The 24199-nt window shown below is 37.7% G+C and overlaps 1 protein-coding gene across 1 annotated transcript; it reads right to left on the bottom strand.

The window, feature by feature from the left end:
• Window positions 1-9399: 9399 nt before the first annotated feature.
• On the bottom strand, window positions 9400-20637 carry LOC133652948 (zinc finger protein PLAGL2-like). The gene is made up of 2 exons (XM_062051906.1): window positions 20447-20637; window positions 9400-10853 (listed from the first exon to the last, which is right to left on the bottom strand). The coding sequence occupies exon 2, from the start codon at window positions 10847-10849 to the stop codon at window positions 9422-9424; it is 1428 nt and encodes a 475-aa protein (XP_061907890.1). The 5' UTR covers window positions 10850-10853; window positions 20447-20637; the 3' UTR covers window positions 9400-9421.
• Window positions 20638-24199: the final 3562 nt, after the last annotated feature.

Here is a 24199-nt window from a genome sequence, read left to right as displayed (position 1 = left end):
ATGGGACGCTTTGCGTTCCCAAACAGTCATCTCTGTCCCGACAATCCCCTCCGTGGTAGCAGGAACCCCTATATACTACGGTAATTACACATCAAAACCCTGCGGCTTATAGTCGGGTGCGGCTTATATATGGAGCAATCTGTATTTTCCCCTGAATTTAGCTGGTGCGGCTTATAGTCAGGTGCGGCTTATAGTCCGGAAATTACGGTATATATATATGTATGTATGTATGTATATATATATGTATGCATATATATGAGGGAACTCTCCTGAAGGAATCAATAAAGTACTATCTATCTATCTATCTATCTATCTATCTATCTATATGTATGTATATATATATATATATGTATGCATATATATATGTATGTATATATATATATATATGTATGTATGTATGTACATATATATGTATGTATATATATACAAATATATATACTCATACGTACATATGGTGACCACTTTAATTGCTATATATATATACATACATACATATATGCATACAGTATATATGGTGACCACTTTAACTGCTATAGATATATATGTGTATAGATATATACATATAAACATAAGTATATATGTGTGTGTGTACATATACGGATATATATATATATTATAGAACAATATATATATATATACATATACTATAGAACTATATATATTAGTATATATAAATATTCATATTTTTATATGTATTTCTAAATATGAATACAAAGTTGGGACAGCACGTAGCTAAGCGATTGTGCAAAAAGGTAGTTTCTTCTCCCCAGGTTTTGGTAAACAAAAAAACAAAACAAAAAAAGAATACAAATGAGGTGATGTGTTGTGTTGTTTTTTTCTCTCGAGGTTTTTTGTACAAACAGACAATAACAACAATATCCACGAAAACAACTACAAAAAAAATAATAATACAAATAATAAGCGACAACCTGCGGACGTCGCTGGTATTTCAGACCCTTTTTGCGTTTTCTTTGACTCTACCAAGCAGCCGAGAGAGAGAGAGAGAGAGAGAGAGAGAGAGAGAGAGAGAGAGAGAGAGGAGAAAGAGGGCGGGGTTGAGGTTTGCAAAAGTGGGCGTGGCTGATGAACACTGTCAGTCGGGTTGTTTTGTGACATCTTTCAACAGAATCAAGAAAAACAAAAGAGCTCATCTGGTGGTCTGCGGTCGTCAGCAACCGCAGCTCCGAGCAGCAAGATGACCTTTGATTTATTTATGTGCGACGTTGTGTTAACATCCTTATGGGGGGCGTGGCCTAAAGCGCGGCCACGCCCTTGAATGACAGCAGCGGCAGTGGAGTAGAAAGTTCAAAGCTCACCTTCAAAATAGCAGCAAAGGAATCCTTTGTACACAAAAGTACATTCGTTACACGCCAGTGACTACTTTATATCATTTATTCGTCTTTTATTACCGTATTATAACTGTAATTGAGCCAATTAACATCTCCATTTAATCCACCAAAGAGTCCCCTCTAGTCGCCAGGTTGTAAAAACTAATGAGCACCGTGGCTGTAGGCAACCTCCTGATGGATTTTATGTTCTTCTGAATTCCACAAGATGAAATGTGACGAGTCATCAGCATCCAGCAGTCGTATATTGCTCTGCATGCGCTATAAAATGTTGCTACGCCGCCCGAAAGTCAAATGTTTACTGCAGCATTATTACAGGGGTGTCCAAACTTTTTGACTTGGGGGCCGTATTGGGCTAAAAAAATGTGGTTAAAGTCCGAAAGCATGCAAATAAACTATATATGTGTGTGTATATAGCCTATACATATATATGTGTACATATTATATTGATACAATGGATATAGAATTAATATAATTGGATATTGTATTATTGGATTTACTTCTGTGACGACCTTCTTAAAGATTTGTAATCAATCAGAAATATCAAGCAGCTAAAATGCGGCAAACATCGATCATAGTTTTTGAGAGTCTTTTGCATTTTACCCATAATGCTTTGTATTGGATTTAAACGGGTGTTATTTTGGATTTTTTTATGGTGCCTGGACATTTTTATAATATCCACAAAGTTCAATAAGCAGGTTGTGTGTTATGTGTGATTTTTTATTTTTTTTGCACGATGACTAGGGAAGGTTGTTTGCATTGGGTTATATAGGTAATTGCTGCACATAGCTTTGATCTAAGCTTAGTTTAAGGCCATTAAACTGAAGAGAGAGTATTTTGCATTTTACCCATCAGGCTTTGTCCATCCATCCATTTTTGACCACTTGTATTGAATTTAAATGGGAGAGATTTTTGATTTTTTTTTCATGGTGCATGGACATTTTTTATAACATCCACAAAGTTCTATCAGCAGGTTGTGTTACGTGTGATTTTGTTGGAGTTTTTTTTTTTTGCGCCATGACTAGGGGAGGTTGTTTACATTGGGTCATATAAGGAATTGCTGCACGTAGGTTTGATCAAAGTTGGGTTTTTTTGCACCATGACTAGGGAAGGTTGTTTGCATTGGGTTATATAGGTTCATCGAGTATTTTGCATTTTACCCATCAGGCTTTGTCCATCCATCCATTTTTGACCACTTGTATTGAATTTAAATGGGAGCGATTTTGGATTATTTTTTTTATGGTGCATGGACATTTTTTATAACATCCACAAAGTTCTATCAGCAGGTTGTGTTATGTGTGATTTTGTTGCAGTTGTTTTTTTTTGCACCATGACTAGGGGAGGTTGTTTGCATTGGGTCATATAAGAAAATTGCTGCACGTAGGTTTGATCAAAGTTTGTTTTTTTTGCACCATGACTAAGGAAGGTTGTTTGCATTGGGTTATATAGGTAATTGCTGGACATAGCTTTGATCTAAGCTTAGTTAAAGGTCATTAAACTGAAGAGAGTATTTTGCATTTTACCCATCAGGCTTTGTCTATCCATCCATTTTTGACCACTTGTATTGAATTTAAATGGGAGCGATTTTGGATTTTTTTTTATGGTGCATGGACATTTTTTATAACATCCAAAAAGTTCTATCAGCAGGTTGTGTTACGTGTGATTTTGTTGGAGTTTTTTTTTTGCACCATGACAAGGGTAGGTTGTTTGCATCGGGTCATATAAGTAAATTGCTGCACGTAGGTTTGATCAAAGTTTTTTTTTTTTTGCACCATGACTAGGGAAGGTTGTTTGCATTGGGTTATATAGGTTCGTCGAGTATTTTGCATTTTACCCATCAGGCTTTGTCCATCCATCCATTTTTGACCACTTGTATTGAATTTAAATGGGAGCGATTTTGGATTTTTTTTTTATGGTGCATGGACATTTTTTATAACATCCAAAAAGTTCTATCAGCAGGTTGTGTTACGTGTGATTTTGTTGGAGTTTTTTTTTTGCACCATGACAAAGGTAGGTTGTTTGCATCGGGTCATATAAGTAAATTGCTGCACGTAGGTTTGATCAAAGTTTTTTTTTTTTTGCACCATGACTAGGGAAGGTTGTTTGCATTGGGTTATATAGGTAATTGCTGCACATAGCTTTGATCTAAGCTTAGCTAAAGGTCATTTAACTGAAGACAGAGTATTTTGCATTTTACCCATCAGGCTTTGTCCATCCATCCATTTTTGACCACTTGTATTGAATTTAAATGGGAGCGATTTTGGATTTTTTTTTTTATGGTGCATGGACATTTTTTATAACATCCACAAAGTTCTATCAGCAGGTTGTGTTAAGTGTGATTTTGTTGGAGGTATTTTTTTTCTCTCACTATGACTAGGGGAGGTTGTTTGCATTGGGTAATATAAGTAAACTGCTGTACGTAGGTTTGATCAAAGTTTTTTTTTGCACCATGACTAGGGGAGGTTGTTTGCATTGGGTCATATAAGTAAATTGCTGCACGTAGGTTTGATCAAAGCTTAATTAAAGGTCTTTAAACTGAGTTACTTGCATTGTCCACTAGATGGTGGCAACAAGGGCAACGTTTATTTTTCCACTCGTGGTGTTTCGCGGGTTAAATTGAAGCCGTCGGCGGGCCGCGCTAGCTTGGACGCCACCACCCCGTCACAACATGGCTTGTGTTGCTGATGTGTTATACAATCTACTTGTTCGTACAGTACGTGAGGTTGTATTTTTGCCTCATCCCTTTGAGAATCCTGCGGGTGACTGAAGCATTAAGGAGTGGGACTATCCAGGGTGAGCTGCAGTGTGCTCAAACATCCACCAGGTAGCATCTGTGAGCATGTAATACTGCATCGTCTCTTTCTCTTTGGGTCGTATCAGGTCTTATCAGGTCGGTAGTGCATTATTAACTGAGAGAGTCTAGTTTTACTTTTAAATTTCTAATACACTCTGAATTTTGTTGAATATTCACAGCATTTACGGTATTATTATTGTTATTTTATTCATTCTTTTGGAGGGTTTTTAAAAATACAATTTCTGCAATACTGTATTTCCGAGCCCCCAATTATGCAACGAACATGTGAAATACAGTACAAAAAACATGTTTTATATTCCAGTTTCTTCAAAATAGCCACGCTTTGCACACTCTTGGCATTCGGAGTGAAAACCATTTCAAGTGACTACCTCTTGAAGCTCATGGAGAGAATGCCAAGAGTGTGCACAGCAGTAATCAAGGCTATTTTGAAGAAACTAGAATATAAAACATGTTTTCAGTTATTTCACCTTTTTTTTTTTTTGTTAAGTACATAACTCCGCATGTGTTCATTCATAGTTTTGATGCCTTCAGTGACAATCTACAATGTAAATAGTCAAGTTGTGTCCAAACTTTTGGCCTGTACTGTATGTAAAATAAATGAAAATGAAACGTGTGTGTCCGTAAATACAGGACATAAAAATAAAGAACATGTTTTTATACGTCTTTTAACTTTCTACATCCACTGCTCGTCACTTTTCGAGGTGTCGGGGTTAACTTTGGGCTCAGGGTTCTGAACGGCTTTAAAAAACAAAACAAAAAAAAACAAGCGTAATTCATTCCGGAATAACGTTTTCTCCCCTAAGAAAGTCCACGTTTGGACTCGATCTAGCCGGTCGAAACGTAAGCGACTACGAAGCTAACGCTAACAGCCCCGCTAATAAATACGCTCTCGTCTAGTGATTCCTGGATGCTAATCAAGTACGCTTGAAGACTAACGGAAAGCTGCAGGGTAAAAAAAAAAAAAAAAAGCGAATACTTCATTTATGTTTGCAAGATACACACCAAAGTCCAACAGCACGTATTTGACCAGCTAAAATACATATTTACTCAAATCATCCATGAGATATTTCGTACACTGCAATAACATTCTTTAACACATTTTTTTTCTCTCCTCAGCTGTCTTTTCTCGTTGTTTTTAAGCATTCACATATATCAGGGATCCTCATCACGTCTTTGTCGCCCCAAAGAGGTCGGAATTTAGTCGCAAATTGTACGCAAAAGTTTCAGACTTTATTACAAACTCAAAAACAATATGATTTACTGTAATAATAACATGACGACACGATTTCGTACTGATGCGATACCAGGTAAAACAGAGCCACCGATACCAATACCAATACTGTGGCAAATAAATAATACACTACTGATATCAGATCAAACTTTCACTTGTCAATTATGCATATACAATAGAATAAAATGATACTTGCTGATAACTTTCCGGTCCTATACTACATCATAACTGTACTGTCCAGTTGTTATATCTTAATTTCTTGCACTTATAATTCTCATTTGCAAGTAGTATACAGTACAAAATGACTTATTTATCACTAGGGATGGGTACTGTTCACATTTGACCGCTACTCAACGGAACCGATTTTTGGCAATTTTTGTGTGTTAATAAATATTAATTGTTTTTTATAGTAAAATCAAATTTTTATTGCAATATTTTAAAATGAGCTGATAATGAAAACGGTTACGTACTGACTGACATTAAATTGCAATTATGGTCGCAAGTCCAAGACATTTGGTGGCAGTAGTGTACACCTTGGGTGTGTGTTTTGTTGCACCCTAAAAAGTGGTAATACTGTAAGTATTGTACTTATTACGCACCCGCTGTTTGATTGTAACGTGTATCGGAGTTGTAGCTTTCATTAACAAATAAGGTGTTGAAATCGCCATGTAAAATTGCTAATGCTAATCAGTAGCATGTCACTAGCAAAGTCAATGTATATTAGCATCAAGCTAATGCAAAAGTCTTTAAAAATGAGCTGATAATGAAAACGGTTATGTCTTTCTCATTTGCAAATACTGACTGACATTAAATTGCAATTATGGTCGCAAGTCCAAGACATTTGGTGGCAGTAGTGTATACCTTGGGTGTGTGTTTTGTTGCACCCTAAAAAGTGTTAATACTGTAAGTATTGTACTTATTACGCACCCGCTGTTTGATTGTAACGTGTATCTTAGTTGTAGCTTTCATTAACAAATTAGGAGGTGTTGAAATCGCCATGTAAAATTGATCATGCTAATCAGTAGCATGTCACCAGCAAAGTCAATGTATATTAGCATCAAGCTAATGCAAAAGTCTTTAAAAAATGAGCTGATAATGAAAACGGTTATGTCTTCCTCATTTGCAAATACTGACTGACATTAAATTGCAATTATAGTCGCAAGTCCAAGACATTAGGTGGCAGTAGTGTACACCTTGGGTGTGTGTTTTGTTGCACCCTAAAAAGTGTTAATACTGTAAGTATTGTACTTATTACGCACCCGCTGTTTGATTGTAACGTGTATCTGAGTTGTAGCTTTCATTAACAAATTAGGTGTTGAAATCGCCATGTAAAATTGCTAATGCTAATCAGTAGCATGTCACTAGCAAAGTCAATGTATATTAGCATCAAGCTAATGCAAAAATCTTTTTAAAAATGAGCTGATTAATGAAAACGGTTATGTCTTCCTCATTTGCAAGTACTGACTGACATTAAATTGCAATTATGGTCGCAAGTCCAAGACATTTGGTGGCAGTAGTGTACACCTTGGGTGTGTGTTTTGTTGCACCCTAAGTGTTAATACTGTAAGTATTGTACTTATTACTTATTAATTGTAACGTGTATCTCAGTTGTAGCTTTCATTAACACATTGGGAGGCGTTGAAATCGCCATGTAAAATTGCTAATGCTAATCAGTAGCATGTCACTAGCAAAGCCAATTTATATTAGCATCAAGCTAATGCAAACGTGGAGCCTTGCTTTACTTTTTGAAGCCAATTTCTCTGTTGATGTTGAAAGTTGCAACATTACCGTGAGGTAGTTTGGTACCAACCTCGGTACTATTGGATTTTACGTGAGTCGGTGCCCATTTAGACCACTCGGATTTGGTCGGTGCCAAAAAATTACTGGATTTGGTACCCATCCCTATTTACTGCTGTGAATTTTTTCCGGTAAATTCATTCTTACGGGGTAGGAATTCGCTACACATCTTAAAATGTGTAAAAGTCTGTTTGCAGAATAGGAGCTGTGCATATAGTAGGCTTAGATGTATTATGTCTTTTAAGGCTGTCAAATTTAACGAGTTAACTTATGTGATTTATCACAAAAATAGTAAAATAATCATGTATATGAGCAAATTAATTTCTCATTTTATTTTGACCCCACATGCTCCTTTACCTGAAAAGCGGCGCGGTTTGCATTTGTGGCCAAATATTGGGCTCTTTTTTTATGGTTAATTTAAATGATACAAGCGAGTAATAACCTGTGATTAATCATCATTAAGCCAAATTTAAAAGTGTGATTAATCTGATTTTTTTTTTTAAATAAAAAATTGTGTTTCTTATATTGACAAATGTTGAATTAGATAACGTCACATGATTTGAACTGCTTAACTTTAACACACACATTTGTCTAAATATCGATATTATAGTCGGAGAAAAGACGGCAGTATCGGACACATTGGTATCGGTGGTATTATTATTAGTTTTTACTACAGAAGGTGTAATGTTGTAATTAGGGTTGATTTTAATCACTGGTAATAAAAATAAAACTTGACGAAAAATCCGCATTTTGTACAAAATGCTTGTAAGGGACAACTGATAAATGCTGTTTAGTAAATGTATTTCGGTTTAGTTATGTAACATATGACTGTTATTTTGAACGCGGATATGCTTTTATTGTGTTAAGGAACTCACGAATGAAAACGGAAACGGAAGTTGTTGCTTTTCAATGTAACATTAAGGACGACGCGATGGTAAAGCGTATATTTAAAGGTGAAATGGAAAAGTTAAACAGTTAAAATGGTTCTAGCGGCAATTGAAAGGGAAACAAGTTCTTACTGTAGCGGCTCAGTCGAATTTAAGGTCTGGAACTGATGGTCAAATTGTCCTTTATTTTGCATTCTTCACAGTCTGCCCAATGACCAACGTAAGAGCTAATGCGCAAGCGTACACGATAAACGGTACATTAGAATACGTTGTACTTAAGCATTGAACATGTGTACATTTAAAACAAATTAACGACTGCAACAATTTACCGTGTTTCCCTTTCAACTGGCGCTAGAATCCTTTTAACTGTAAGTTTTCTAATTCATCAAAGCAACAACCTCCTTTTCCGCTTTCATTCGCGAGTTCCTTAACACAATAAGAGCACATCCGCTTGCGCAACCTTCAAAATAACAGTCATATATTACATTACAAAACAGAGAGCATTTGAACAGTTGTCTCCTCACGACGCTACTAAATTCCGTGTCTTTTCAGGGCGAGGAAGCCAGAAGTGTAACGAGGAAGTGTAAAGTGTATTCTGGGGAATCTAAACCTCCACAATTCGAGGAAACAAAGCAGTAAAGATGAAGTGCCTTCTGCTAGGGGAAAAAAAAAAAAAAAAGTGCTTCTCTTGAGGAAAAGTAAATAAAAAAAATAAAAATAAAAAAAAGTATATTTAAAAAAAAACAAAAAACACTTTTCACATTTCTTTCTCCTTTTTTTTCGTATCCCGTTCAAACTTCCAAAATGACCACGTGCTTTTCTTTTTCCGACCAAATTTTCCTATCCGCGCAAAAGAGCACTTTTTTTTCCAGAAGGGGGACGGGGGGGTGGGGCTTTTTCTTTTTGAGGTCGTTTTTCCTGGACTTTCGAGTCTTTTTCGTCTCGAGGCGAGACGTTCGAGCGCGATTCTTAACAATTACATCAAAGAAACACAAGAAAATATCCACTTCAAACCCTAGTTGTTTTTGTTTTTTTGTATCCAGGTCACAACAATACAGATCATCTTCACTAAACTTTATCTTTGATATATTTTTCTTCTAATATTGCTTTAGAGAGTAACGCAGAACCACGCCTTCTGGCCTACTGGTTCTGCCCGCTATACACTACTAAATAGGGGGTATAAATGGCGAAAAAGGGGGTTAATATGCGGTTATAACTACGGGGGGGGAGGGGAAAAGGAGGGAAATCCCAAATAAAAGCGATTTTCTTTGTCGTTTTGCTTAAACGGGCCTTGAGCTTCCTTTTGAGGAAGAATGACAAGCTTCCGTGCGCGGGGCAAAAGCGCTCACTGGAAGGCCTGGTGGAAGCGTGGCAGCGTTGTGCTGCTGAGGCTGGAGCTGAACACTGGTGGGAGGGGGTGCAGGGGTCCGAGACCCAGGCCCCCGCCGGAGCTCTGCTGCTCCTGAGGTTGCGGTTGCAAAGAGGTAAGAGGCGCCGGCTCGGCGGCGTGCAGAGTCGAGGAAGACGACGACGAGGAGGAGGGAGTCGCCGACGAGGTGTAGCCCATCACCAGCCCTCCGGCGCTCATGGGGGCGCTGTAGGGGGGCAGGTTGAGCGGGAGGAAGCCCAGCAGGCTGGAGAAGTCAACGTTAGCAGCACACAGAGACTCGGCGATCACCGCGGGGCTCTTGGACAGCAGGGGATCGCCGCACAGTTCTTCCGTCAGGCCAGCAGGGGGCTCCAGTCCGTCCTTAGGCGGGGAAACAGCAGCGTGGGGCTCCGCCGAGGGCCCCGGGCCCGGCAGGCCGCTCTGCAGGTCCATGAGGAAGCTCTCCATCTCCACCTTCAAGGGTTTGTCCAGCAGGTATGAGGTAGATCCCAGCTGGTACTTGGGCGCCTGCTGGGGGTGGTGCTGCTGCTGCTGCTGGTGGGGCGGGGAATGGTGGTGGTGGTGGTGGTGGTGATGGTGGTGGTGGTGGTGGGAGTGCGGGTGCAGGGATCCAGTGGGTTCCATGTGGCAGCTCATGGCCGCCGAGAGGGGCGCGGATATGAGCGGCGGGTGAGGGTGAGGGTGAGGGTGAGGGTGGGCCACCCCGGAGTTGGACATGGCCTGCAGGTGGTGGGGGTTGTACACGCCCATGGGGAAGGGGGCCCCGCTCGGGAAGGGCTTGCCCATCATGGGGTCCTTGTTGGGGGCCATGCTGCACATCATGGGGCTGAGCTCCTCCTTCACCGAGCAAGGAGGCGACCCCGAGGTGAGGAGGCCCAGCATGTCCGGCGGCTCCGTCTTGATCTTCAGCAGCTCCTGCGAGTGGCTCTTCTTCACGTGGCGCGTCAGGTGGTCCTTCCTGCCGAAGCGCTGGGCGCAGTACTGGCAGAGGAAGTCCTTGCGGCCGGTGTGCACCACCATGTGGCGCCGCACGTCCTTCCGCGTGTAGAAGCGGCGGTCGCAGTGGTCGCACGGGTGCTTCTTCTCCTTGGTGCCGCCCGACGACTTCCCCGAGTGGCTCTTGAGGTGCTCCAGCAGGACGGGCGTGCTCTCGTACCGCTGCATGCACACCTTGCAGGTGAGGTCGCCCGCCGTGGCCGAGTGCATGGCCACGTGGCGCTTGTAGCCGAGCTTGGTGTTGTAGTGCTTGCCGCACTCCTCGCACTTGAAGGCCTCCTTGTTGGGGTCGTGGGTCTGCAGGTGGTTCTTCAGGTGGTCTTTGCGGTGGAACATCTTCTCGCAAAACGAGCACTGGTGGGTCTTCTGCGGAGAATGCGTGGCCATATGCCTGCAGGGGGGGCGACCACATGTCTTTTAGTGAAGAGAATCAATATGACAAATATTTTTACAGCAGTTACTTGAACTATATACCGGATTTTTCGGAGTATAAGTCGCACCGGAGTATAAGGCGCACCCTCCGAAAATGCATAATAAAGAAGGGAAAAACATATATAAGCCGCACAGGAGTATAAGTCGCACCGGCCGAAAATGCATAATAAAGAAGGGAAAAACATATATAAGTCGCACCGGAGTATAAGTCGCACCTGCCGAAAATGCATAATAAAGAAGGAAAAAAACATATATAAGTCGCACCGGAGTATAAGTCGCACCGGCCGAAAATGCATAATAAAGAAGGGAAAAACATATATAAGTCGCACCGGAGTATAAGTCGCACCTGCCGAAAATGCATAATAAAGAAGGAAAAAACATATATAAGTCGCACCGGAGTATAAGTCGCACAGGCTGAAAATGCATAATAAAGAAGGAAAAAACATATATAAGTCGCACCTGCCGAAAATGCATAATAAAGAAGGAAAAAACATATACAAGTCGCACCGGAGTATAAGTCGCACCGGCCGAAAATGCATAATAAAGAAGGGAAAAACATATATAAGTCGCACCGGAGTATAAGTCGCACCTGCCGAAAATGCATAATAAAGAAGGAAAAAACATATATAAGTCGCACCGGAGTATAAGTCGCACCGGCCGAAAATGCATAATAAAGAAGGAAAAAAACACATATAAGTCACACTAGAGTATAAGTCGCACCTGCCGAAAATGCATAATAAAGAAGGAAAAAACATGTATAAGTCGCACCGGAGTATAAGCCGCACCGGCCGAAAATGCATAATAAAGAAGGGAAAAACATATATAAGCCGCACAGGAGTATAAGTCGCACCTGCCGAAAATGCATAATAAAGAAGGAAAAAACATATATAAGTCGCACCGGAGTATAAGTCGCACCGGCCGAAAATGCATAATAAAGAAGGAAAAAAACATATATAAGTCCCACCGGAGTATAAGCCGCACCGGCCGAAAATGCATAATGAAGGGAAAAACATATATAAGTCGCACAGGAGTATAAGTCGCACCTGCCGAAAATGCATAATAAAGAAGGAAAAAACGTATATAAGTCGCACCGGAGTATAAGTCGCACCGGCCGAAAATGCATAATAAAGAAGGAAAAAACATATATAAGTTGCACCTGCCGAAAATGCATAATAAAGAAGGAAAAAACATATATAAGTCGCACCGGAGTATAAGTCGCACCTGCCGAAAATGCATAATAAAGAAGGGAAAAACATATATAAGTCGCACCGGAGTATAAGTCGCACCTGTCGAAAATGCATAATAAAGAAGGAAAAAACATATATAAGTCGCACCGGAGTATAAGTCGCACCTGCCGAAAATGCATAATAAAGAAGGAAAAAACATATAAGTCGCACCGGCCGAAAATGCATAATAAAGAAGGAAAAAACATATATAAGTCGCACCTGCCGAAAATGCATAATAATGAAGGAAAAAACATATATAAGTCGAACCGGAGTATAAGTCGCACCTGCCGAAAATGCATAATAAAGAAGGAAAAAACATATATAAGTCGCACCGGAGTATAAGTCGCACCGGCCGAAAATGCATAATAAAGAAGGAAAAAACATATATAAGTCGCACCTGCCGAAAATGCATAATAATGAAGGAAAAAACATATATAAGTCGAACCGGAGTATAAGTCGCACCGGCCGAAAATGCATAATAAAGAAGGAAAAAACATATATAAGTCACACTGGAGTATAAGTCGCACCTGCCGAAAATGCATAATAAATAAGGAAAAAACATATATAAGTCGCACCGGAGTATAAGTCGCACCTGCCGAAAATGCATAATAATGAAGGAAAAAACATATATAAGTCGCACCTGCCGAAAATGCATTATAAAGAAGGAAAAAACATATATAAGTCGAACCGGAGTATAAGTCGCACCTGCCGAAAATGCATAATAAAGAAGGAAAAAACATATATAAGTCGCACCGGCCGAAAATGCATAATAAAGAAGGAAAAAAACATATATAAGTCGCACCGGAGTATAAGTCGCACCTGCCGAAAATGCATAATAAAGAAGGAAAAAACATATATAAGTCGCACTGGAGTATAAGTCGCATTTTTTGGGGAAATTTATTTGATGAAACCCAACACCAAGAATAGACATTTGAAAGGCAATTTCAAATAAATAAAGAATAGTGAACAACAGGCTGAATAAGTGTACGTTATATGAGGCATAAATAACCAACTGGTATGTTAACGTAACATATTATGGTAAGAGTCATTCAAATAACTATAACATATAGAACATGCTATACGTTTACCAAACAATCTGTCACTCCTAATCGCTAAATCCCATGAAATCTTATACGTCTAGTCCAGAAGTGTCCAAAGTGCGGCCCGGGGGCCATTTGCGGCCCGCAGCTAATCGTTTACCGGCCCCCCACACATTCTGCAAAAATTGCAAAATTGATAGTATTGCAAAAATTAAAAAAAAAACATTTAAAAAAAGTGGAATGAGGTGAAATCTAACGAGAAAAAGTTGCAATGTTGACACAAAGCTGCCATGCAGGCTGTTTTTTTCCTTTCTTTTGTCTTTGTTTATTTTTATTTTTTTTGCCATTGCTCCAAAAAAAAAAAAAAAATCTCTGTTACAATGAATTATTACTTAAAAAATGTCACTTTAAAATGTTTTATGTGGAAAAAATATTGCATATATTGTGTGGTTGCCATAAAAAAACATCAAAGTTTTATTTGACAAAAGAGCATAATACAAACAAAATAATAGTTCAAACGTAAAATCGACAGATATATCTGAAGTTGATCTCGTAATTTAAGTGTTAAAAGTAAAAAAAAACTAATAAAAATGTATCACTTTATGAGTGGGGGACCTTTTGGATCCATAATATATTTAGTAGGATTCTATTTAACATTTCACTGTGATTACTCAAAAATATTAAAAAATTAAAATCAATGGTGTCCTGCATTATTGATCTTTTAGGGCTCTAATGACTAAATACTGCATATTTCAGTTTTACTATAAAAAACAAAGTTGTCTCTGACAGAAAAGGCATAAAACCTTTTTTTTTTTTTTTTTTACTTTATATCAACCTGAAGTTGATATAGAGATTTACTGTAAGCGTTAAATAAAAAAATAATAATAATTTGACTTATTTTTTACATTTTAATGACTGAGACCCTTTATGGTCCCCGGGAGCCCTAAAGGTTAAAAAAAAAAAAAAAATCCATATATTTTGTTAAGGTTTGAAAATGAAAAATATCAAAATGGCCCCCGCATGCTTAAATTTTTCCGTGTGCGGTCCTCAGTGGAAAAAGTTTGGACACCCCTGGTCTAGTCTCTTACGTGAATGAGCTAAATAATATTATTTAAAATTTTACTGTAAAGTGTTAATAATTTCACTTATAAGTCGTTCCTTAGTATAAGTCGCACCCCCCAAACTATGAGAAAAACTGCGACTTATAATCCGAAAAATACGGTACACAATATACTGCAAATTCCAAACTATAAGCCGCAACTTTTTTCCTACACTAAAATCCCTGCGGCTTATAAAACGGTGCGGCTAATTTATAGATTTTTCCGCGCTGACGGCCATAAGGCAAATAGTTCAAGAAAAAAAAACAATGTCATGGCGCCACCTTGTGGACGAGTTTACTCACTGCAGGTGCTGCGGTGCCCTTCTGTTTGGACTGAGCTTTCAACCGGACGTTCCGTCTTCTAGCCGTCCATAGCGTTTCTGCTCGTATGGATTCTTCATTCAATCACTCCAGAGTGAAGTGTCTTGCCAAGGACACGACGGACGTGACTTAGGATGGCGGAAGCCGTGGATCGAACCAGGAACCCTGCCGCGCCGACCCCAATATAACTAAAACAATCCGTATTTCCTTCTGTTTATTGATTTCACCCGGAAGCACAAGTGCCGTTCCGTCTTCGAGTCATCCGTAGCGTTTCTACTCGTATGGATTCTTCATGTATCACTCCAAGCAACGTTTGCTCGTTTTACAATATAACTAAAACTATTCATACTCGCTAAACCGTACCATGTGTGATGTCTGTAGGAGTGTTTTCATGCATATTTGTACGTGCTATCGCTATGTAATGAAGATAGTGCCGTTAGCATTAGCCAATAAGCGAACAAGTTTACAAGTGTCTGTGTTAGTATTATTAACTTACCATGGCATTCTATTTTTGATTGTTTCAGTTTCGTAAATTCACCAAAACGTCACCGTGGACTTGTTGAGTCTGTTTAGCTGATTGGAGAGCTAGCTTCCGCAGCTAGTGGGTCCATGGCGAAGACTTCTGTTTTGTTTGATCAGCCGCTTTACTGCCGTGTTACTAACACCATTTGGAAACAATTAGGTGTGTAAATTAACATATAATATGGATAAATACATGTTGAATAAATGTATAACTACATGTACACTAGGAAATAAATGTTTATGTACTACATTACCCAGAATGCTTAGCGCCATAGACAGGAACCGGAAGTAGGTCCGAGCAATGCGGGAGGACGACAATTGTGTATTTTGATGAACAAAAAGTTCACATATTGTTACAAGTTGTTGTTCCTGCTTCACCTACACAAGGAACATAAGTTCTGATTCGACAGTTGACGCGCACGTTTGAGCAAAAATGACACTGATTGGCCGAAATATGCGGGGAAGATGGGGGCTTCGGCCACAATCGCAATGCTGTGCATAATTTGTGGGGATTGTGTCTGAATTTGTTTAAATTGGCAACATTGCGAATTCCTGTAGGCCAGGGGTGCTCACACTTTTTCTGCAGGCGAGCTCCTTTTCAATTGATCAAGTCGTGGGGATCTACCTCATTCATATATATATAATTTATATTTACTTATTTATGAAACATATGTTTTTGTTAACAAGTTAAAGGTGTTTAATGATAATGCAAGCATGTTTAACACATATAGTTAATATTGTTAATAAATTAAAGATGTTTTATGATAATACAAGAATGTTTAATACATATAGTTAATGTTGTTAACAAGTTAAAGGTGTTTAATGATAATACAAGCATGTTTAACACATATAGTTAATATTATTAACAAGTTAAAGGTTTTTAATGATAATACAAGCATGTTTCACACATATAGTTAACATTGTTAACAACTTAAAGGTGGTTAAAGATAATACAAGCATGTTTAACACATATAGTTAATATTGTTGATAAGTTAAAGGTGTTTAAAGATAATACAAGCATGTTTAACACATATAGTTAATATTGTTAACAAGTTAAAGGTTTTTAATGATAATACAAGCATGTTTAACACATATAGTTAATATTGTTAACAAGTTAAAGGTGTTTAAAGATAATACAAGCATGTTTAACACATATAGTTAATATTGTTAACAAGTTAAAGGTTTTTAATGATAATACAAGCATGTTTAACACATAAAGTTAATATTGTTGATAAGTTAAAGGTGTTTAAAGATAATACAAGCATGTTTGACACATATAGTTAATATTGTTAACAAGTTAAAGGTTTTTAATGATAATGCAAGCATGTTTAACACATATAGTTAATATTGTTAATAAATTAAAGGTGTTTTATGATAATACAAGAATGTTTAATACATATAGTTAATATTGTTAACAAGTTAAAGGTGTTTAATGATAATACAAGCATGTTTAACACATATAGTTAATATTATTAACAAGTTAAAGGTTTTTAATGATAATACAAGCATGTTTAACACATATAGTTAATATTGTTAACAACTTAAAGGTGGTTAAAGATAATACAAGCATGTTTAACACATATAGTTAATATTGTTGATAAGTTAAAGGTGTTTAAAGATAATACAAGCATGTTTAACACATATAGTTAATATTGTTAACAAGTTAAAGGTTTTGAATGATAATACAAGCATGTTTAACACATATAGTTAATATTGTTAACAAGTTAAAGGTGTTTAAAGATAATACAAGCATGTTTAACACATATAGTTAATATTGTTAACAAGTTAAAGGTGTTTAATGAAAATACAAGCATGTTTAACACATATAGTTAATATTGTTAACAAGTTAAAGGTGTTTAAAGATAATACAAGCAGGTTTAACACATATAGTTAATATTGTTAACAAGTTAAAGGTTTTTAATGATAATACAAGCATGTTTAACACATATAGTTAATATTGTTAACAAGTTAAAGGTGTTTAAAGATAATACAAGCATGTTTAACACATATAGTTAATATTGTTAACAAGTTAAAGGTGTTTAATGAAAATACAAGCATGTTTAACACATATAGTTAATATTGTTAACAAGTTAAAGGTGTTTAAAGATAATACAAGCATGTTTAACACATATAGTTAATATTGTTAACAAGTTAAAGGTTTTTAATGATAATACAAGCATGTTTAACACATATAGTTAATATTGTTGATAAGTTAAAGGTGTTTAAAGATAATACAAGCATGTTTGACACATATAGTTAATATTGTTAACAAGTTAAAGGTTTTTAATGATAATACAAGCATGTTTAACACATATAGTTAATATGGTTAACATGTTAAAGGTTTTTAATGATAATACAAGCATGTTTAACACATATAGTTAATATTGTTAACATGTTAAAGGTTTTTAATGATAATACAAGCATGTTTAACACATATAGTTAATATTGTTGATAAGTTAAAGGTGTTTAAAGATAATACAAGCATGTTTAACACATATAGTTAATATTGTTAACAAGTTAAAGGTTTTTAATGATAATACAAGCATGTTTAACACATATAGTATATATTGTTAACAAGTTAAAGGTGTTTAAAGATAATACAAGCATGTTTAACACATATAGTTAATATTGTTAACAAGTTAAAGGTTTTTAATGATAATACAAGCATGTTTAACACATATAGTTAATATTGTTAACATGTTAAAGGTTTTTAATGATAATACAAGCATGTTTAACACATATAGTTAATATTGTTGATAAGTTAAAGGTGTTTAAAGATAATACAAGCATGTTTAACACATATAGTTAATATTGTTAACAAGTTAAAGGTTTTTAATGATAATACAAGCATGTTTAACACATATAGTATATATTGTTAACAAGTTAAAGGTGTTTAAAGATAATACAAGCATGTTTAACACATATAGTTAATATTGTTAACAAGTTAAAGGTTTTTAATGATAATGCAAGCATGTTTAACACATATAGATTCCTTTCTTTCATGAAGACAAGAATATAAGTTGGTGTATTACCTGATTCAAATGACTTGCATTGATAGGAATCAGACAGTGGTGATGATAACATCCGCATTTTCGAATGGAGGAGAAAAAAAGTCCTCCTTTCTGTCCAATACCACATGAAAGTGGTTGGTTTTTGGCATCTTATTTGTCCAGCTTCCGTACTCCTTGGTATACACTTTACAAGAAACACATTGGCGGCAAACTCCGTAGCTTGCTAGCTTGTGCACGCCAGCTTTCTGAGACTCTTATTTTGTTAGCGCAGGCAGGATGACATATAGTTAATATTGTTAACAAGTTAAAGGTGTTTAAAGATAATACAAGCATGTTTAACACATATAGTTAATATTGTTAACAAGTTAAAGGTGTTTAATGAAAATACAAGCATGTTTAACACATATAGTTAATATTGTTAACAAGTTAAAGGTGTTTAAAGATAATACAAGCAGGTTTAACACATATAGTTAATATTGTTAACAAGTTAAAGGTTTTTAATGATAATACAAGCATGTTTAACACATATAGTTAATATTGTTAACAAGTTAAAGGTGTTTAAAGATAATACAAGCATGTTTAACACATATAGTTAATATTGTTAACAAGTTAAAGGTGTTTAATGAAAATACAAGCATGTTTAACACATATAGTTAATATTGTTAACAAGTTAAAGGTGTTTAAAGATAATACAAGCATGTTTAACACATATAGTTAATATTGTTAACAAGTTAAAGGTTTTTAATGATAATACAAGCATGTTTAACACATATAGTTAATATTGTTGATAAGTTAAAGGTGTTTAAAGATAATACAAGCATGTTTGACACATATAGTTAATATTGTTAACAAGTTAAAGGTTTTTAATGATAATACAAGCATGTTTAACACATATAGTTAATATTGTTAACATGTTAAAGGTTTTTAATGATAATACAAGCATGTTTAACACATATAGTTAATATTGTTAACATGTTAAAGGTTTTTAATGATAATACAAGCATGTTTAACACATATAGTTAATATTGTTGATAAGTTAAAGGTGTTTAAAGATAATACAAGCATGTTTAACACATATAGTTAATATTGTTAACAAGTTAAAGGTTTTTAATGATAATACAAGCATGTTTAACACATATAGTATATATTGTTAACAAGTTAAAGGTGTTTAAAGATAATACAAGCATGTTTAACACATATAGTTAATATTGTTAACAAGTTAAAGGTTTTTAATGATAATACAAGCATGTTTAACACATATAGTTAATATTGTTAACATGTTAAAGGTTTTTAATGATAATACAAGCATGTTTAACACATATAGTTAATATTGTTGATAAGTTAAAGGTGTTTAAAGATAATACAAGCATGTTTAACACATATAGTTAATATTGTTAACAAGTTAAAGGTTTTTAATGATAATACAAGCATGTTTAACACATATAGTATATATTGTTAACAAGTTAAAGGTGTTTAAAGATAATACAAGCATGTTTAACACATATAGTTAATATTGTTAACAAGTTAAAGGTTTTTAATGATAATGCAAGCATGTTTAACACATATAGATTCCTTTCTTTCATGAAGACAAGAATATAAGTTGGTGTATTACCTGATTCAAATGACTTGCATTGATAGGAATCAGACAGTGGTGATGATAACATCCGCATTTTCGAATGGAGGAGAAAAAAAGTCCTCCTTTCTGTCCAATACCACATGAAAGTGGTTGGTTTTTGGCATCTTATTTGTCCAGCTTCCGTACTCCTTGGTATACACTTTACAAGAAACACATTGGCGGCAAACTCCGTAGCTTGCTAGCTTGTGCACGCCAGCTTTCTGAGACTCTTATTTTGTTAGCGCAGGCAGGATGAAGCAGCGCTTTTATTGTGCAACTGTGCAGTCGGTCTTTGGAGTTTTGACGGCAGGTACGGCGCCAGAGTCTGTTGAAATAAAAAGTGTTTCTCGCCTTCCTGTCGGTCATTTTAATGAGCTGGCAGCAGCCGGCGTCATCTCAGAGGACCCTCGGGTGCCGTGAATGTCAATCAAGTGACGAAAGTGACGTCATAGTGAAGATTTATGATCGCTCATTTTTAGGACTATTTTTTTAATGCCTGGCTGGCGATCGACTGACACACCCGCCGCGATCGACCGGTAGCTCGCGATCGACCGGTAGCTCGCGATCGACGTAATGAGCACCCCTGCTGTAGGCACTAATAAATGATCATTTGGTCAAAGAGGGCCCAGTTTTGCTTTGCACTTTCTCAAGTACTCCGAAGCCTTATCAAAGTAAAACATGTCGTTATGTACAAAAAGAAGTGTGACAGTCGGAGTACCTGAAGAGTTTGTATTTGGAGCTGAAGGCCTTCGCACAGTGGGGCTGCGAGCAGTGAAAAGGTTTCTCTCCCCCGTGCGTCGCGGCGTGGAGGCGGAGCTTCTCCTGAGAGGCGAACAGAGCCCCGCACACCAAACACTCCTTCCCTCTCGCCCCCTCGTCTTCCTCGTCGTCCCTCTCTCTCCCGGCGCTCCCGAACAACTTGGCGGCGGCGGTCCGTCGTCCCTCTTCCTCCGGCGTCAGTGCGGTAATACGTTGTGAGGCATCGGCGGCAGCAGCTGCCATGGCAGCCTTAGAGTGCCGCGGCCATGAAAGTCAGCTTGGGGGTGGGGGGGGGGGGGGGCTCCCCCGCCTTGCAGGCGCAACGTCGGGCGGTCGGAGGGCGAGCTGGCGGGCGTGGTCAGAGGAGGCTTGGATGATGTCGCAGAAACATGGAGGTGATGAAGAATCTGCCGGAGGACACAAAGTACACGTTGTCTTTCCTTACTGGACTCACGCCGCTCTAAAAGACAAAAAGTCTAATAGAAGCAAGGCGTCTTATTTTCGGGGTCTAGATGGGCAAACCAACAGGTGGCGCCAAATGTCAGCAAAGTATACATCCATCCATCCATCTTCGACCGCTTATCCTGAATCGGGTCGCGGGGACAACAGCTCCAGCAGAGACCCCCAGACTTCCCTCTCCAGAGCACCTGGGACTAGGGATGATGTTCGAAACCGATTCTCCCGGTTGTTCGATAAGAAAAGAACCGATTCCATGGACTCGAGTCCCTTTTTGAGAACCGGTACCCGTTATCGAGGCCACTATAGTAAAGAAAAAGAGTTGGTTCTTTATTCGAATACCTGGGAACTAATCCCAACTGGGCAATGTTATGCCCCATTTGATTGTAGACTCTTACTGACACCTTGTGGCGATATGAAAATACTACGCGTCAATAGTTTGGGCACTTCCGGGTTGGCGATGTTAGCACAGCTCATGAGACAATTGAGATATAAACAAGTTGTGTTAGCTCCTACAAGCCTTGGGAAAGATAAGTCTGTAAGTAAACTGTTTAACTTGTTTATGTAACTCAATATTAAGGTGGAAAGTGGTTACATTTGATTTTTGTGCACTGTTTCAATGGATGTTTTGAGGACTTAACATGGCTGCCAGTCGTGTATTTCCACCATCGAAATAGTTTCAACACTCAGAAAAATTTGTTTGATGATAGTAATGTATATTTGTGTGAAGCTAATATTTACATATTGTGTATTACAATTCAGTATGTTAATTGAATCACATAGCTTATACATTTGTCATTGTGTGTATTTTAGTTTATAAAAAAAAAAAATAACAGTCCAGTGCAAGACAAAAGTAAAGATAAAAGACAAAGCAAGATCAACAGCAATAAAGAGCTTAAATGGATTAATCTGCTTTGGAACTTTATTAGACGTCTTGGATTGTTTGTTAGCTGTCTGCCTGTGTGTGTAGTTAGTATGTTCCAATAGCAGCAGAAGTGCACTTATTGGAGAGCTGTATTATTTTCAGTTTTGTGCCCAATGGACTGATTTTATTCAACACTATATTATTATTAATACACCTATAGTGATCACAGAGACAGGTTGTTTTTGTGTTACTGTATATATTTGTTTTTCTGAAAAATCCCACTTAATATTCTTTGGGTAACAACAGTCAATATTTATTTATTTTATTTTTTTAGGGGGGTAACAGTCAATATTTATTTATTTATTTTATTTTATTCTTATAAAATAAAAGTGAGCTTTTGTTGAACCAAATATTGTGGGTTTTTTCCATATACAACAACCTATCTGGATTCGATAAGAGAATCGATAAGGAATCGGTTCGAACTCGATAATTTCTTATCAAACATCATCCCTGCCTGGGACAGAGTCTCGCTCTCTACCTGGACTGTACAAATCATCGGTTTCCTGCTGAGAACCATGGCCTCAGATTTGGAGATGCTGATCTTCATTGCAGCCCCTGAACACTCGGCTGTGAACCGATCCAGTGAGAGCTGAAGGTCACGAACCGATGTTGCCATCAGGACCACGTCATCTGCAAACAGCAGTGACGCAGCCTTCAGCCCCCCGAGACGTATACCCTCTCCGCCATGGTCACGACTCTGCCTAGAAATCCTGTCCATGAAAATACCAAACAGGATAGGTGACAGAGCGCAGCCCTGGCGGAGACCAACCCCCACTGGAATCGGATCCGACTTACATCCAAGCACCCGGACACAACTCTCACTTTGGTTGTACAGAGACTGGATGGCCCTCAGCAGGGTCCCCCTTACCCCGTACTCCCTCAGCACCTCCTACAAGATCTCCCGGGGCACCCAGTCATACGCCTTCTTCAAATCCACAAAGCACATGTAGACTGGATAGGCATACTCCCAGGCCTTCTCCAGGATTCCCGCAAGAGTAAAGAGCTGATCAGTTGTTCCCCGACCAGGACGGAATCCACTTTGCTCCTCTTGAATCTGAGGTTCGACTATCGGGCGGACCCTCCTTTCCAGTACCTTGGCGTAGACTTTCCCAGGGAGGCTGAGTAGTGTGATACCCCTGTAATTAGCACAGACCCTCTGGGGAACCACCACCCCAGTCTGCCACACACTGTCCCAGACTTCCACGCAATGTTGAAAAACCGTATCAACCAAGACAGCCCCTCAACACCCAGAGCCTTCAGCATTTCTGGATGAATCTCGTCAACCCCCGGAGCTTTGCCACTGCCACAGCAAAAGATGCATATATAATTAAAAAAATAAACAAAAATTGTCATTATGAAATTTTATATTTATATAACAATAATCAATATGTATTTATTTTAAATTAAACTGTAGCATATTTTGGAACATTATATATATTTGCATTTATTAATTTAAAAAATGATTGAACTCTAATTATTTTAGAAAAAAGCATTATTAATTTAAAATAAATATCAACATATTTTATATAATATTGTTAATATACAAAATCCAAAACCAGTGAAGTTGGCACGTTGTGTAAATGGTAAATAAAAAAAAGAATACAAGGATTTGCAAATCCTTTTCAACGTATATTAAATTGAATAGACTGCAAAGACAAGATATTTAACGTTCCAACTTTTTTTTGCAAATAATCATTATCTTACAATTTAATGGCAGCAACACATTGCAAAAAAGTTGTCACAGGGGCATTTTTACCACTGTGTTACATGGCCTTTCCTTTTAACAACACTCAGTAAACGTTTGGAAACTGAGGAGACACATTTTTGAAGATTCTCAGGTGGAATTCTTTCCCATTCTTGCTTGATGTACAGCTTAAGTTGTGGTATTTTAGGCTTCATAATGCGCCACACATTTTCAATGGGAGACAATTCCACCCGCAGTCCAGACCTATGTAGTATCCGCACTCTTTTACTATGAAGCCACGCTAATGTAACACGTGGCTTGGCATTGTCTTGCTGAAATAAGCAGGGGCGTCCATGATAACGTTGCTTGGATGGCAACATATGTTGCTCCAAAACCTGTATGTACCTTTCAGCATTAATGGCGCCTTCACAGATGTGTAAGTTACCCATGTCTTGGGCACTAATACACCCCCATACCATCACAGATGCTGGCTTTTTAACTTTGCGCCTAGAACAATCCGGATGGTTCTTTTCCTCTTTGGTCCGGAGGACACGACGTCCACAGTTTCCCAAAACAATTTGAAATGTGGACTCGTCAGACCACAGAACACTTTTCCACTTTGTATCAGTCCATCTTAGATGAGCTCA

Source organism: Entelurus aequoreus, linkage group LG07, assembly GCF_033978785.1.
Source record: "Entelurus aequoreus isolate RoL-2023_Sb linkage group LG07, RoL_Eaeq_v1.1, whole genome shotgun sequence".
Lineage (NCBI taxonomy): Eukaryota > Metazoa > Chordata > Actinopteri > Syngnathiformes > Syngnathidae > Entelurus > Entelurus aequoreus.
This window is presented reverse-complemented; position numbering and strand designations above follow the sequence as displayed.

Bases quoted from the DNA above. Each gene is read 5' to 3' on its own strand.
- LOC133652948 (XM_062051906.1), bottom strand. From the start codon at position 10,849: ATGGCCACGCATTCTCCGCAGAAGACCCACCAGTGCTCGTTTTGCGAG.